This window comes from Saccopteryx bilineata, chromosome 10 (assembly GCF_036850765.1).
Source record: "Saccopteryx bilineata isolate mSacBil1 chromosome 10, mSacBil1_pri_phased_curated, whole genome shotgun sequence".
Lineage (NCBI taxonomy): Eukaryota > Metazoa > Chordata > Mammalia > Chiroptera > Emballonuridae > Saccopteryx > Saccopteryx bilineata.
The window spans coordinates 6,230,124-6,247,091 of NC_089499.1; the positions used below are offsets into that span (position 1 = coordinate 6,230,124).

Genomic DNA, 16,968 nt, shown 5'->3' on the forward strand with positions numbered 1-16,968 from the left:
ACCAAGTAACCCCTTGCTCAAGCCAGCAACCTTGGGTCCAACCTGGTGAGCTTTTTGCTTAAGCCACATGAGCGCGTGCTCAAGCTGGCGACCTCGAGGTCTCAAACCTGGGTCCTTCCGCATCCCAGTCCGATGCTCTATCCGCTGCGCCACCGCCTGGTCAGGCACTTGTGGCTTTTCTTCCTGCTTTGCTGAACTTCTGTTCTCTGCTGAAATCGGATATCCCTTCAGGACCTTGAGTCCACTCAATCCAGTGGCTTTAGTTTAGACATTAAGCAGAACTTCCTGAAATCAATAGAGCAAAAGCAGCCTCATTTCCTGGGCCCCTGCTGTTAGGCATAGAGGGGAACATATGTGTCCCTGAACATGTACTGGGGACAGCCTTTCCTGGCACTTAGCATGATGTTCCAGTAGCTGTTTGACCCTCAACAATTCCCCACTCTGGGACTCATCTCTAGCTGCAATATGGGACCATATCTGGGTTTTGAAGGTCGTGAGTAGAGAAACAGACTGGAGTTGTAGGTGATGATGATGAGGACCCTGTAGGGGTGGGGCTGAGCCCAGATGATACTAGTTTTGTGGCCAATGGGCACTGATCTTGCCTCAGAAGACACAGCTGCTGCATCCCCTGCCTCCCACACCCTGGGCAGTGTCCCAGGATTACCCAGCTCCCTCCTGGGCATAAAGTCATGTCAAGCCTGCCCAGCTGGCGCATCCATCTCAGGCAGGGCACTCAGGGGTAGGTCCCTGGAATCAGTAAGCCCAATCAGGGCAGAACAGCTTGGTCAGACACGGTTTTTCCTTTCTCTTCACTCCAAGGCCAAGGCCACACCTGCCATTAGACTGCCCGAGAGACTGGCCAGCTCCAAGCCCATGAGGCAGTGGAGACAGGAGCTGGGGTGGAGCTACAGCCAGAGGAGTCCCTAAGTCCCCATCTTCACAGGGGCCCAGGCTGAGGGACTGCTGTGCTAGACCTGCATGGGCTGACCCTCTGGGGCAGGGAACCTATGGCAGGACCTGTCCTACCACCCTTCCCTCCTCCCATCCAGTTTCTTTGGGGTTTTCTGCTGCCCACCTCCCCGCCCCACTGAGGAAACTGAGACTTGTCTCAGCTGGCTTGGGCGGAGGTGCTTAAGGAGGGCTCACGTGTTGGCAGAACTTGTGGAGTACACACCCACCCTCTCCCAGGGCACAAAACAATGACGGCTGTGGAGGCCGCAAGGTAAGCTACACAAAGGCCACCTCCAGCTGGGCCTGCCTGGGTCCTGTCTTATCCCCTCATGTCCCAGAATGTAGAGGCCAGGGAAACAAATGCTTGGAGGCAATGGCATTGTAATAAAGACACTGCTTTTATTTAGTTTGATATGTTTCTATACAGAATGCAGAAAACACATCTTAAAATCATATAGAAGGAAATAAAAACACGTCAGTGGTTGGTGAACACTTGACTGTGAGATTGGCTGTCTCACAAAGTCCAACAACGGTCATCGCCAGCCCGCACTCAGGGAGGAGGCTGCCTGCAAGGGCATTGTTGCTGTTGTTATTCTGTTCACTGCCCCAGCGCCTCCAGTTGCTATGGCAACAGGCCGTTCTGGGCCAGCCACATCTCTGCATGGCAGTGCCCCATGGTGGGGTTGCTAGGGGCAACTGAGCTGTTTGGAAGGCCTCTCAGAGCCCTCACCTGGAACACTAGGAATAGTTTACTTTTTGATGAGGTCATCAGAAATAATCTCACCAGGTCGGACCCCATTTGTGCTCCTGACTCTGGGGCACTAGGAAAACTCTGGCTTGGATCAGGGCTTGGAGGCACAAGGCCCAGTCACCAGAGGTTCGCTGGGCCTTCCTGTACAGGCTTCCCCGCACAGGGGCGCTGCCCAGCCCTGTGGGAGAAGGCACAAGGGCAAGGCCCTCTGGAGGGCGGGGTGGAGCCCCCTCCCTCTCACTGGCCCTCCCCTCCTGAGGCAGCACACTCAATTCCTCTGCAGAAAGGTCTATATGGCTTAGAAATGGCTGCTCAGTGTGCAAAGGGAGCCTGGGTCCACCCACCTACTCTCGATCACATTATTGCAAAAGGCATTCCTCCCTAAAAGGTACCAAATAACTTTCAGACATCAAGAAAAGTCATGCTCAAAACGGTTTCTTCCAAAGGAGGAGACTCCAAGCAGAGGGGGCACCCCTGAGTCATGGGACAGAGATGCAGATGGATGGACGGACATTCTACTAAAAAAGGCAAAAGAAGCCCCAGTGTAATTCCAGAATTTAAACCATTAGGGAAAGAAGGGGGGAAAAATAAATCAAAATGAGCAAAGCCGTCAGTTTCATGGAATCAACACTAAAAGCTTGTATAAACTGCTGTAAGCATCACCATTTTTTATCTTTTTTTAATAAAACAATTCGAGGCTGTATAAAAACTTTAGTAAAAAATTAGCTTTGAGAGCCCACAGATTTTCACTATGAACTATTGCTGGCAGTCCTCCCCAGCCACCAGACCCTCCCAGCCGTTCGGCCCGGGTCTGGGACTGTAGCGCCAGAGAAGAGGGGTGGGGTGGGGCCGGGTGGGGGCTGTGGACTGTTGGGACAATGTGGCCAAGGTCAAGTGAGGAAAGAACATCACATGACATAAAAATATTGCATCTTCACCAAAATGTCCCCCACTGAGTGTTTCAAAAACCATAATATTCCTTTTAGGATGGGTAAAAACACAGAAGGGTGAAAGAAACTAGGTTGGTGTGGTCGAGTCCCTCGACCTCCCAGGTCCCCCCATGAGCAGCTGGCCCACCCTGGAGCACCTAGGTTTGGGGCCATGGCCCACTGCCTCTTGGAGTCCCCTTTCCATGGAAATGAAGACCCCTTGGTGGTAAGCCGCTAGCGTGCATGGGGTGGGGTGTGGATGTTCGCAGCCCTAGAGGCCTCTCCAGCTTCCAGCCCCCGGCTGCAGTGGAGAGCAAGCCCAGCACCAGGGCCCTGGCCCCTTGGCCAGGGTCGGGAGGCCCCCCGTCAGGCTCTGGGGTATCAGAGCAACCAAGTGTACAGAGTGTGAAAAAATAGGATTCCTTTGATAAAAAATACTGTCCCTTGGTCTTCTCTTAAGTTTGAAACACCCTGGGAGCTTATTTTTAGCAAAGCAATTTCCCATACCCACCCAAAAATTATACATACAAGTTTAGGTAAACAGCAGATTAAATGTAAAAACTTAACCTTAAGAAAGTCCTTTGAATTTAATCTTTAGCTACTGTTTTCCATGTTACATCCTGCAGCTAGACACACGTGAATAGAAAAAAACAGTACAATTAGTGTTAAAGGCAAAACGCAGAGAGCCGGGAGGCCACCCAGCACTGCCTGCGAGTTCATTCACGGCTCCTCGCTCCCTCCATCTACCTCTACTCCAAACAGTGCTTTCAGAGCCAGCCATCAGAAACGCAGCGAAGAATTTTCTATGAACAAACAAAAAGCTGTTAGGCAAAAATAAAGTAAAAATGTCCCCAAAGTCTCTCCAGCTGCTTTGGGGTTTAGGAGGACCAGAGAGGAAGGGCTTGTCCAGGCCCCGCGTGTGTGTCACTGTGTGCTAGGTCAGGTGTCGGCTCCCAGTGGCGATGGTCTGCAGGCCACCGGTCTCCACAGACAACACCGTGGTGTCTCCAGGGCCCTGCCCTACCCCTGCCTCCTGCTAGGCGCTTGTGGGTTAAGGGGGGACGTAGGGAGGGGGTGACCGGTATGGGGTCATGTTCTTGGGACGGGAGCCCTTGCCCTCCATGGGGGCGGTGAAGGGAGGGGGCGGCTGGTAAGGAGGCGCATTGGGATCCTCATCCCGCAGGGGCGTGTACTCTCCCACAGTGTCCTGGTTCAGAGGAGTGGTCTCCGGCACACCCTGGTTGGGGTACTCGGGAGGGGGGAGGGGAGCTTTCTCCTCCTGAAGGATAAGTGGCATGCTGGAGGAGGGCGGGGGCTTGGAGTCATCCAGCTCGTCTGCAAAGATGATAGGCACCCCCTTCTTGATGAAGGTGGCCTGGTCCTCGAGGGTGAGCTTGCCCTTCCGCTTCTTGCGATAGCAGATCATGGCAATGATGCCAGCAATGAGCAGGATGGCTGCTACCACCACGGCCGGAATGACCGTGTGCAGGTAGACATCATCCTCACTGCTCTTCTCAGGGTCCCTGTCTGGCACATCTGTGGCCGGTGCCACTGAGGGCAGCCTCCTGGGTGGTGCCACAGGGATAAACTGAAGATGCCGGCAGCTGCCAGAGCCTGTCACAGCAATGCTCAAGGCCTGGAAGTCAGGCTCCAAGGCATTGGAGAAGGCGGCCCGAGGCTTCCCATCATCTTCAGCAATCCTGCGGCTCAGCCCTGTGATCTGCTCCTTGGGGCAGGGCTCCAGGGGCAGCGTGTTGTTGGTCCACTCCACCACAATGGAGCCCTGGGTGATGTTCTGCAAAGTGATGGTGCTGCAGTTGCGGTCCCCAAAGGCGAAGGCCAGCTTCTTCACCAGGGCAATCTTCTTGTGGATGTCATTCACCACTGGGGCCGGCTCACCCACAAACTTGGCCTTGAACCGCGCAGGAGCCTTGTCCCCTTGCGGGCGTCTGTGGACGTGGATCTCAAAGGCATCCACAGCAGACAGGCCCCCCTTGTCGGTGGCATGCATGAAGTACTCGTGCTTGCCCACGTGGCTGCTGTTGGGCAGGCCGTACATGAGCTGGCTGTTGCTGTTGAACTGGACCCAAGACTTCTCACCTACCAGCTGCTGCTCCCGGAGCTTGAGGGTCAGCTTCAGTTTATCGGTGGTGGTGTCCTCCTTGTCATAGAAGGTGTCTGAGGGGATCTTCACCTCGAAATAGGTGCCCACCCACGCATCAACCTTGTCGATGTGGTTCTTGAGCTCTGGCCGCTGGTTGGGCTCTCCTCCACGGGGCACCCCGCTGGTGGTGGTGCGAATGCGTGTAGACGGGGAAGCCGTTTCCAGCCTGGTGATGGGAGCTTTGGTGGTGGCCCGGGGCACCGGTCGGGGTGTACGTGGCTTCTTCGTCGGCCTTCGAGTTGTGCTGGTTGAGGAGTCAGTAGAAGGTGTGGCTGGTTTTGGTGTGGATACTCGTGGCTTCTTGGTGGTGGTAGTGGGAGGGGTAGCAACTGCCGTGGGTTCCACGTAGCCAGGAATGGTCATTGTTGGGCGGATCTGGCCAGGAACTGTGGTGCCAGCTTCTGACACTCGAGTAGGCTGGATGGGACCAAGCGTTGGAGTCTGAATAATGGCACCTCGAGTCCGAATGGTGACTGTGGGCTTCCCAGGAACAGGGTCCCTGACTGGAGGAACCATGGTCTCTGTTGGCGGAGCAATGGCTGGAGATGTGGGGGTGGGTACAATCCTGGATGGCGGCTCTTGGATGGCCGTGGTTGGGGGCCCAATGGCAGTGACGGGTGTGGGCGTGGCATGAATCTGCCGCCGGATGCGTTTGGGGAGAGGAGGCTTCTTATTGGCGATATGCCAGCCCACCACAGGGTAGCCGAGCTGGGCGGACATAGCACCCTCCCTTGCAGGAGCCTCCACGCTGTGAATGTCTGGCACGCTGTTCTGGGTCAGGGAGCAGCCCAGCTTCCAGGAGAGCAGGGCCCCGTTCTCTACCACCTTTTTTGCATTTCCTGGGCCAGCCATGAAGGCTGACATATCAAACAGCCTGTTATTCACCACAGGCACCAACTTCATGCTATGCAGCTCCACTTCGGAGAAGCTTCGCATCCTGTGCAGGAGGTCAAGCCTCTGCTTTGGGGTCATCTTGGTGAGGTCAGCATCCAGAATCACCGTCAGGACAGTCACAGGCTCGTCAGCAGCACAAGCAGACGATGCCACCTCACCAGGGTCTGGTGACGCTGCCCGCACAGACTGCAGCTCACTGTGCTCTTCAGGGTAGACCTCGATAGAGAACACGCTGGAGGTTTGGGGCACGTGGCTCCCATTGGCCCCTCGCCATGCGGCGCTCACTGCGATGTAATGCACACCCTTATCGGTGTCAAGGGGGAGGCCCTCCAGGATGTGGCTCTGTGGGTCCCAGTGCAGCCAGGAAGGCAAGGCCTCCTTCCCTGCAGCTGATACCTGGAAGAGATACCAGCATGAGGTTAAGTGCTACTGTCACTGGATAACCTGAAATTGATCACAACAGTTAGCCACTGGCCTAGCTGGAACTATGTGATAGGCCTGAGGTATAATTCAGAATTCCTATTGGGGGAACCAACTCCTCTGTCCTGGGGCTCACTGAGTTGTCACAGAAGATGGGGGCTGCCAGATAGGCTAGCTTGAAAGGCAAACGATTCACCCAGGTCCACATGGTGGAGAGACAGGAGGGCTGGCACCCAAACATGTCTCATTCCAGAGAACTGATGCCATGGGGCTCAAGAATATTGTGGGTTTTTATACCAGTGACATGCCCAGCCACCTCCTTACCCACTCTGCCTACAGAATCAAGTCTGAACGTCTCACCCCTCAGCATTCCTTTCCAATCTCCCCTCAGAATTCTTTGCCCTCCACTGACATCACAACTTTGCTCAAGTCATATGCCTGGCCTCGACTGCCATTTCTGGCCAAACTGGAAATGCTCATAGGTCTGGGTGCAAGGATCAACTCAATGCTCTCAAATGACTCACTTTACAATCATCAAGTTACATTCAAGTATAGTGATGCATATTTGGGTTGCAAATATAGTTAATTGTCTAATGTTTTCATTAACCCTGCTCTTCAAACCTCCGTAAAAACTGTGATGCCCAAGGTGGGGCACTGGAAACAACTATTGTAGAAGAATGTTTACCAAAGGCATTCCAAGGAGCTTCAGTGTATCTAAAAGAGAGTTCTACAGTCAACTAAGTTTGGGAAATACACAGAGCTCATCTGTGCCCTTGGAGAGCCCCAGAACAGAAGCAGGCCTGAGAGCTCAGCCCCTATGTCCCCGAACAGCACCTCCCAGATTTACTCCACAGAAACAAGACTGGTGAGACACCAAGCACCCAAGCAAATGCCGCCATAAAAATTCTACCATCAGCCCTGGCAGGTTAGCTGAAATGATCAGAGCACTATCCTGATATGCCAAGGTTGCAGGTTCAATTCCCAGGCAGGGCACAAAGCCATAAAAATTCCACCATCAGCCCTGGCAGGTTAGCTGAAATGATCAGAGCATTGTCTTGATATGCCAAGGTTTTAGGTTCAATTCCCAGGTAGGGCACATACAAGAAGCAACCAATGAATGAGCAACTAAGTGGAACAACAAATTAGCCTCTCTCTCTCTCAAGTCAGTAAGTAAATGAAAAGAAAACAAAAAACTTCCACTGTCAGCTGACAAGGGAAACCAGACATGCCTCTGGACCAAGCCCCATCTACAAATCCTCTCATCCTAACCCTAACGCCTGCCCCCAATGCAAAACAGTTGGCACCCACTCTCTGGTCCGCCTAAGGGCACTCTCCGCTCCACTGTCCTGTTCCATCAAGTCCAGAGACACACTGGCAAACAGACAGCATATCTTACTGCCAAGTCCAGGGACTGCCCTTCATGGCCGTGCTTGTCAGCAGAAGGACACTAAAATGCTTCCCTCCTTGGGGCAAGAAGGCCAGAGCCATGCCTGCTGGGCTCCTTAGGGGCTCTGCTTCCTTGGGCTTCTTCCTGCCAAGAGCCAGGTGCCTGAGTGATCGGGGAGGAGACCACAGCTTGTACCTGATCTTCCCAGCCAAGAAGGAGGTACACGGCAGTGTGCAATCCCATCAGCCTTGTCAGACCAGTATTTACCCTCCTATGAACAGGTTTCCTGCCTCCAGCCAGAGCCATGAGAAGACATCTGACATTGCAGGAGTTAATATTATTGAGGCTGTCCTTACCAATTGCTCTCTGAGGGTCTGTGAAGAGCATTTCTTTTGTGACACCACATTCCATCCACAGTAGGTGCGCCATCGTCTAATTAATGTACCACTAAGAACTTCTGTCCTCCATAAACTCACCATCTACTGCAAACATAGCCAGCATCAGAAATGATAAAATACTTGAAGAAATCAGTGTTTTCAAGTCCATAAAAAACACTAAATATATTTTGCCTTTACAATCATTTTTGTTGGCTATTTAAAAAATACTTATTTCAACTGTTTTGACTGGAAAAACCTATGCTTTAAATTTTTTCAGTTCACCTAACCAGGCGGTGGTGCAGTGGATAGGGCCTTAGCCTGGAACGCTGAGGACCCAGGTTCAAAACCCCAAGGTCACCAGCTTGAGTGTGGGCTCACCAGCTTGAGCATGGGCTCATCTGGCTTGAGTGTGGGATCATAGACATGACCCCATGTTTGCTGGCTTAAGCCCAAGGGTCACTCACTGGCTTGAGCAAGGGGTCACTGGCTCAGTTGGAGCCCCCTGGTCAAGGCACATATGAGAAAGTAATCAATGAACAACTGAGGTGCCACAACAAAGAACTGACTCTTCTCATCTCTTTCCCTTGCTGTCTGTCCATCCCCATCTGTCATGCTCTTTCTGTCTCTCTCTTTCTCACTAAGAAAAAAAAATTTTTTTCAGTTCAAGTATGTTAAATATGCAAATGGCCTCATCTACCTATAAACATATAAAGCAAAGTTTGAATGCTCTTCTTTTGCAAAGATGTAAGGCCTGAATGAAGAAGCCAGGGGCTAGGAGATGTTTTACAGGGGTGGGGCAGGAACTGAGGTACTGAGAGGTGGACAGTTAAGTGAGCCAGGGTGTGTGTCCCAGGTCTCTAACCACCCAAGGATGTTTCCTAACCTCACTCCCTCCCACTGCTACCACTGAGATGAGAGCACACCTGGCAGAGGCAGGGCAATGAGGGAAAAAAGGGGAGGGCCTAGAGGGAGCGCTGAGTGAAGTCAGCCAAAGAGAAGCCACCTATAGAGAATAAACAGGGGCCCTGGCCGGTTGGCTCAGCGGTAGAGCGTCGGCCTAGCGTGCGGAGGACCCGGGTTTGATTCCCGGCCAGGGCACACAGGAGAAGCGCCCATTTGCTTCTCCACCCCTCCGCCGCGCTTTCCTCTCTGTCTCTCTCTTCCCCTCCCGCAGCCAAGGCGCTAGAGTGGCTCTGGTCGCAACATGGCGACACCCAGGATGGGCAGAGCATCGCCCCCTGGTGGGCGTGCCGGGTGGATCCCGGTCGGGCGCATGCGGGAGTCTGTCTGACTGTCTCTCCCTGTTTCCAGCTTCAGAAAAATGAAACAAAACAAAACAAAACAACAACAACAAAAAAAGAGAATAAACAGGGCCTGCAGAGACCAGGGGAAGTCCCAGAGGTGGGTGCCAGTTAGCTGGCCGAGCCCATGGGACATTCTTGAGTGGTCAGGCAGCTAGGCCTGTGCCAAGCTCTGCGTGGCCCGTCAGCACAGATAAGTAAGCAGTTGCAGTGCTTTTCCAAGTCTACCCCCACTACACACGGCACTTTAAAACAGAGATGGGCTCCAACCCCTCAAGCTTACGAGCAGGGCTCTGCTCTCTCCTTCTCTCCTTCTCTCCTTCCCTTCTTCCCTCCATCCATCCCTCCTTCCTTCCTTCCTTCCCTCCCTTCCTCCCTCCCTCACTCCCTCCCTCCCTTCCTTCCTTTCTTCCTTCCTTCCTTCTTCCTTTCCCTTCTTCCCTCCTTCCCTCAAATAAACCCAGGCCACTCTAGCCTAGGCTCCCACACAGCCAATCTTGAAAGACATAAGCTTATTTAAACTATGCCAAGTAACACTGAACATACCGTAACAAACATTAAAGAAAACGCCAGGGTTCACCAAAGCGAGTTATGATGCTCAACTTCTAACTGGGAGACAGAAGAGCAGAAATAGTAGCCTTGTGTTGATAACTGAGACACATTCTTTCACTATGGTCTACCTACAGCTTTGCAGACAGACATTTAGGAGTAGCTGTGTCAGGAAAACAAGCCAAGACTCTCCAACCTGCATACCTGCCTGCCTTGCCCTCTGCAGGTTCGGGCTCCTGGGGTCCTCGACCCTGGTCATGCCTGGCCACAGGACAGGTATTCAAGCTGAGTCGACAGCCCTGAAGCAGACAGTTCCCAGGGTCCTGGGTATCCTCAGACTGGAAGGAAAAGGTACCAACAGGAACATTCTAAAACCCATGCACCTCGGAGCACCTTGCTACCAGCAGTATCAGGCCCAGGCGGCACTTTGTGTGGCAAAGACTCATGTCAATGGGAGGGCCGCGGGAAGCAAAACAACTCTGAGCTCCACAGGAACCTGGCCAAGTCACAGAGAAGCTGGCACCCCTGCACTTACAAGGCCATTTGGGGAAAGCCCCTACATTGGGAAGTCCGAGCATGGCTGAAGGGCTGCAGCACCCACAGTCCCTGAAAGATCCCACTTAGTGGCCTCTCCCTCCTGCGGGCACGCAGCTGAGAGAACTCTCTGGGCTGCAACACCTGCTCCACCTTGACAGAGCAGCAGTCCCTCAGTCCAGGGGAACTCCCGACATTCTCCCCAGCTTTCAGAACTCGGCCGCTTCTCCTCTTGGGGCCTGGGGGTGAGGTGGGATATAAAACTTCTTTCTAAGAGACACAGTCCCCATGACAGGCCAGGACTCATCCTTGTAACAACAGCCCCCCCGAGGGGAAGCCCCAGCTCCAGGAGCCCTGCGCTGAGTCCCAGGCTCCAGGCAGGCTGAGGCCTGACCCAACCTCAGCCCCGTGTTCTCATCTGTGAAAAGGAAAACTGGGCCATCCTTGTATGATCCTATCGCCAGGCACATGCTGAATTCCGTCAGTACTGACTGCCCCACCCACCCCTGGGGCTGAGCAGAGACCCAGGACACACTGCGAGCCTGCCGCACAAACAGGTCTAGGGCATGTCCCAGCTGCACTCCCCAGTCCTCCCTGCTAACTGGCCTTGCACCTCACACACACTGAGGCCTTGTCTCCTCATTCGTTCCCCAAAGCAGAAGAAGCTCAGAGCATCAAATGGAGTGAGGAAGCCACAGGAAGGGGTGGCCAGGATCCTACAGAGCAGTAGTTTTCAACTGCCGGTACGCCATTTCGTGCCGGTCTGTGAAAGAGTTAACCACCCTGATGCTGTATGAAGACTAGACCCAATGATTCTAGACTCTATAATCTTCATACAGCATCAGGGTGGTTAGCTCGTTCGTGGACCAGAGCTGCAGACCAGTGGTTGGAAGCCACTGCTGGATGGAAATAAGGCCAAGGCTGAGGGCCCTCTGGGACTTGGTTGTCTAAGACCTGTCTGCCATGAGGGAATGGAAACCCTGGGGGGGAGGTTCAGGGAGGGGAGGACTCGCTGAAGGTAACAGCCCAGACACCAGCAATCACTTCCTCTTCAGTCTAAAACAGGTGGGCTGGAGCCGGCCTATCTGCACCCCAGGTTCTCACTAACCTTGGAGTCTTCGGTTTCCTCATACAAACGTGTCTGCCCTGCCTGCACTGTTACCATCCACAAGAACCCTAAGGGCTGGGTTATTGAGAGAGGCAGGAATCAGAACTCAGTGGGAGTGTTCCTCAGCACCAGCACGTATTGCTGGGGACAGTCTGGTCCCAACCACGGAACTCTCCAGGGTTTTCAGTTCACTCAGACCCCATCACCAACCACCGCCGCCCTGGAGTGATGGGAGACAAGGCCTGCTGTCCTCATAAGGCAGCCGCCTGGGAAAGGAGCCTGCAGAGTTCAGAGTACATGGGAACACCTACGGGAGGCAGGGGCTGCAGGACAAAGCTCAACTTGAGAATAGCATAAGGCACCCAGAAACAGCCAGAAATCTTTCCAGTTTCAACAACCCTCAGAAAGGACATGCTTCTGAGATGGAAGGCAAGCCCAGCACTGAGAGAAATAAAATCTCAAACAGCCATACACACAGTTTTAGAGATCCTGATCCCTAAAGTACATCTACAACATTGTGAATCAAAACCACAAAACCGCCCTGGCCGGTTGGCTCAGCGGTAGAGCGTCGGCCTAGCGTGCGGAGGACCCGGGTTCGATTCCCAGCCAGGGCACACAGGAGAAGCGCCCATTTGCTTCTCCACCCCTCCGCCGTGCTTTCCTCTCTGTCTCTCTCTTCCCCTCCCGCAGCCAAGGCTCCGTTGGAGCAAAGATGGCCTGGGCGCTGGGGATGGCTCCTTGGCCTCTGCCCCAGGCGCTAGAGTGGCTCTGGTCGCAATATGGCGACGCCCAGGATGGGCAGAGCATCGCCCCCTGGTGGGCAGAGCGTCGCCCCATGGTGGGCGTGCCGGGTGGATCCCGGTCGGGCGCATGCGGGAGTCTGTCTGACTGTCTCTCCCTGTTTCCAGCTTCAGAAAAATGAAAAAAAAACACACAAAAAAAAAACACAAAACCTGGGCAGACCCAGGAGTTCTAAAGACTGCCCACCCAGTGATACCCACAATCAATGAGCATGACCACTGACGGGAACTGCCAGATAGAAAGATTCTGGTCATTCCTCAGCCGGAGCTAGCAGATGGCTGCTAGTAACTGACTCCCTGCTCAATCCTGGGACATTCTCTCCAACCACTTGCTGGTACCCTCTCTTGCACAGAAACCATCAAATTCTGGTTTGAAAAAGATACAGCACCTGTGCTAAACACCATGCAACACAAGCAGTTTCTCCCACCAAATCAGTATCCTTCCACATCAGGAGAGAGCAAATGAGAGAGGAGCTCCCATTACTCAGTCCCTCATCAAAACCGGCAGGTCTCCGCCCGCAACATGAGCCAGCCAGTTAGGCACAACCGAACTACAACACTGAACAACTGGACTTTCACCAGGGCCTGATTAAGTCTATGACCTTTGGCTTCTGAAACCAAGAAAACCCAAGTGTTACCATGCAGAGCCCACAAGGTAGTCTCTTACCCAGGCAGGAGTTACAGGACTTAGAAATGGCCAGAGAAGACTCCAGAAAGATGGGTGAGCACTTTCACATAAAAAAACTGCCTCTGGTGAGAACTGAGAATTCCCTCACACTACAAACCCTTCTTTTTCCACACTATAGACCTTTTGTGGGTGCCTTCCTACTAACACATCTACACAGCACAGTCCGAGGGGTCAGGCTGAACCCTTCCTGATTCTACCTCCAGATGTACTAGAGGGTCTTACCAGAGGTCCATTTTTAAGTGGCATAGACGGTTATCCTGTGACATCCCACTGCCTGGGGCTCTAGCAGCTTGTCCTGGCAAAGTCCCTGCCTTCCCTGAGACCTGGTCACTGGCTCCTGACACTTCAGTCTCCTTGCACTTCAGCCAAACTGCAGAGCTGGACCAACCTGCAGCCATCTATGACTGGGTACCTCAGGCAATAAATACCCTGTAGGCACTCAGACATGAGGTGGTTCAAGGCCAACTGTGTGGCCTCCTCTGCTCAGGGAGGCAGGAAATGGTCCCTCTGATGACAGAGCCTCCAATCAAGTATCAGAGGCCCCCATGATGCTGACTCACATTCAGGGTGATCCTGTATCTATGTCATGGACCATGACAATGAGACAAATCTGCTCCGTAGCCAAAATCACCTTCTGCAAATGAATCACATGACTGGGTCCAGAGATGGCACAGGTCAACAGGAAGAACCTCCAGCTTGAGGTCAAAGAGCCAAGTTTCTCCCCACATAGGGTAAACCACCACAGTGGAAGCTTTGACAAGTAAAACAGAGCCACCCTCAGGAAAGACAATCACTGGTCCTGTTGCTAGACACCCAAACCTCAGACCAGCACACAGCTCCCGTCATCAAGGCCAAAGCCACAGGATCACGTTCTGAACATAGCCTGTCCAGCCCAGTCAGTGCCCTTATGGTCTGAGTTATGAAGCATTTTACCTACTAAATGCTAACTCATCTAAAAACAAAAATTAGCCCTGGCCAGTTGGCTCAATGATAGAGCATCGGCCTGGCATGTGGAAGTCCCAGGTTCGATTCCCGGCCAGGGCACACAGGAGAAGCGCCCATCTGCTTCTCCACCCCTCCCCTTCTCCTTCCTCTCTGTCTCTCTCCTCCCCTCCCACAGCCGAGGCTCCATTGGAGCAAAAATGGTCCAGGTGCTGGGGTTGGCTCCATAGCCTCTGCCTCAGGCGCTAGAGTGGCTCTGGTCGCAACAGAGCGACGCCCCAGATGGGCAGAGCATCGCCCCCTGGTGGGTGTGCCGGGTGGATCCCAGTCGGGTGCATGCGGGAGTCTGTCTGACTGCCTCCCCATTTCCGGCTTCAGAAAAATAAAAAAATTTAAAAAAATAAAATAAATAAAAACAAAAATTAATCTTTTCCCCCCAAAAGTAAGGGACAGCTTAGCATAATTATAGACATTAATAAAATTCTCAGAATCAGTCTGTCTATCCCAAGCCCTGACATCATCTATTTTTAATTTGTCATGTCCCTTCTGTCCCCATCAGTATTTTTTTCAAAGCATAGAGGCCTGTATTTTCAGTGAGTATTTGAGTTGCTGCGTCCAGGCAAATGCCATTCTGACAACCACCCCCAAGGATGCCGTCCCTCGCCAACCGGACTTTCCCGATGTGCCGGGTCCACAAGGGGTCCATTCAGAGCCAGGGAACACCCACTCGAGGCAGGAAGAAACCACAGTTCATCTCACGCAGGCGGGGTTGCCACATAGCTCTCAAGTATCCAGAGAAATGCTCCTTTCATGAGCTTCCCTTCCCAGCCAAAAAGAGTGGCCATTGTTCTCAGGGAAACAATTGGGGGCCAATGCCAGCAGCTGAGAGCAGAGTCCCAGGAAGGGCTGCTCCCAGTCTGCCGACATCTTGGGCTGAGGGAAAGTCCGCATTGTCCCCAAGCAAGGAGGCTAAAGGGGAAAAAGGAATGAAAAGCCGTCCGTGCCAGCTCTACAAAAATGAGACATCTGGGGGGCCCTAGAGAGGCAGCCTGGTCACTTCATGGGATCCAAAGCTCTCTCTCCTGACCACCCACAGAGGAAGGGTTAGGACATCTCCAGGCATACGTTTGCCTTCCTCAGCTGGACAGCTATACTCACTGCCATCAAAGGAAAAGCACCAGTCCCAGGGTAAGCAGGAGTCAGTCACTTTATCTGTGGCCAATGTGGGGCAGCCTGCGGCCTGCTCAGCAAAGGCCACCTGGATTCTGTGGGGCCAGTCTCCAGAGTCCCTGATGAGGAAGGAGAGTGCTCCAGGGTCCAAAAGCAGCTGTGAGAGCAAAGAACCATCAAGACCTGGGATGAGCTTTGTATACAGGCCCCCAGGCTGCTCCAAGGGAGAGCACAGCAGGATCATCCGCCACAGGAGAGCAGAGCTTCACCACCCAGGTCTTTGAGGAAGGCCATGCGGTCACAAGGGCCTGGAGACAGCCTGTGGCCCCTTTCTGCATCATCAAGTCAGCGGAGCACATTTGGGAGTGAAGCTGGGCCGATCATCTCCCACTGATCCCTGACAGAGCTGGAGAACAGCAGGGAACCGGCACTGCCAGGCCGGGATTACACGCAGGCGGTCCAGATACAGGAGGACAGCTCGGGGAGGGGAGGACAGAGCACAGGCTCAGGACCTCAGGGCTAAGTTCCCTCTCCTTTCCCCTGACCTGCTGTGTCCTTGCTGCCAGTGTATAAAATAAAATTTAGTGAAGCCCCTGTCTTAGGAGCTGATGCTACCTGATGGGCACACCCGGCTGATGCCAAGCAGCACTCTCTCTGCCACTGTGATTCCCAGAGTTGCCAGAACCTCTTGAAAAAGTCAGCATAACCAACAGCCCGCATAGGTCAAACAAGGCTCAGCAGGCGACCAGTGCAGCTCACTGAGCATAAGACTTACTTTTCTACTCTTTCAATAGAGTTTTGGTCAGTTGCAAACACTCAATTATTTTATCACCAACCCCACGCAGCCACCTGACCAGACAGCAAGTATGACATTCACACCATCTAATCTCAGCAGATCTCAGGCAGAGGCTCTGCCCATGAGTCCTCGTTAGGCAACGCAGCCATGTCCAAACTGACCGGAGACCAGCCCTCACCTGAAACCCCTCCACACAGGTTGGCCTTTCTCCCTACACACAGCCAGAATGGCCTCAGCAATCCAAAGCAAGTTTGCAGGCACTGAAGGGGTCCTCATTCCCTCTGAAAGCCCATAAACATTAGGGGGTCTACTATGTGATGATGGGAATCACACATTCAGACTAGCAAAAAATAAAAATTTCAAGTACATAAACTTTCTAAGAACATAACACAGGGCTTTGTGGAAAAGCTGCTTTTATGAGAGTGGAGGGAAAGGGCTCAAAGGTCCGGGTGAAGTTCAAACCGAACCTGAGCATACATACCTATGCTGAGAAGAAAGGCAGAGGCCTGCAGTGGCCCTGAGGCTGGCATGTTTGTGCGGCAGAAAGAGGTGAGTGGCTGGGACATGTTAGGCAAAGGGAAAGGGGCCTGATCCTAAGTGCAGTGTGGTAATGGGGGTGGGATGTGGTTAAACAGATTTAAGCTTTACAGACATAAAGACGTCTTGCTTCAGTGTGGAGAACAGATAGAGGGGTCAAGAATAGAGGTGGGAGGGGCACAAAGAAAACCAGTTAGAAGGTGACGAAAGACAATTGGACTTTGGGTGATGGGAATGCAGTATAATCAAATGTCAAAGTAACCTGGAGAGGTTTTCTCTGAACATATGTACCCTGATTTATCAATGTCACCCCATTAAAATTAATAATAATAATAAAAAAGAATAGAGGTGGGAGGCCTGGGAAGAGATGAGTGAATGGTGGCTTGGGTGATGGTAAGAGTAATGGATACAGTTTGGAGGTCACCCCCACAAGGCTCCTTGGGACCAAGATCTGAAATGTTCTGCACATACACAAGAATATCAAGAAGCCATTAAAGGAGTTACATTCCCTGCTTGGCCTGTGGTGGTGCAGTGGACCAGTGTCGACCTGGCACGCTTCAGTCCCAGGTTTAAAACCCAGCGCTTGCCTGACCAGGCGGTGGCGCAGTGGATAGAGCGTCGGACTGGGATGCGGAGGACCCAGATTCGAGACCCCAAGGTCACCAGCTTG

At 52.9% G+C, this 16,968-nt stretch overlaps 1 protein-coding gene across 11 annotated transcripts in view; it reads right to left on the reverse strand.

The window, feature by feature from the left end:
• Positions 1–1,330: 1,330 nt before the first annotated feature.
• DAG1 (dystroglycan 1) overlaps positions 1,331–16,968 on the reverse strand; it is a 79,128-nt gene continuing 63,490 nt past the window's right edge. For all 11 annotated transcript variants that reach the window (XM_066245613.1, XM_066245606.1, XM_066245611.1 and 8 more), the window contains one exon: positions 1,331–6,085. In XM_066245613.1, coding sequence (XP_066101710.1) covers positions 3,683–6,085 — 2,403 coding nt within the window. In that variant the 3' untranslated portion in view covers positions 1,331–3,682. The remainder of the gene's footprint in view (positions 6,086–16,968) is intronic.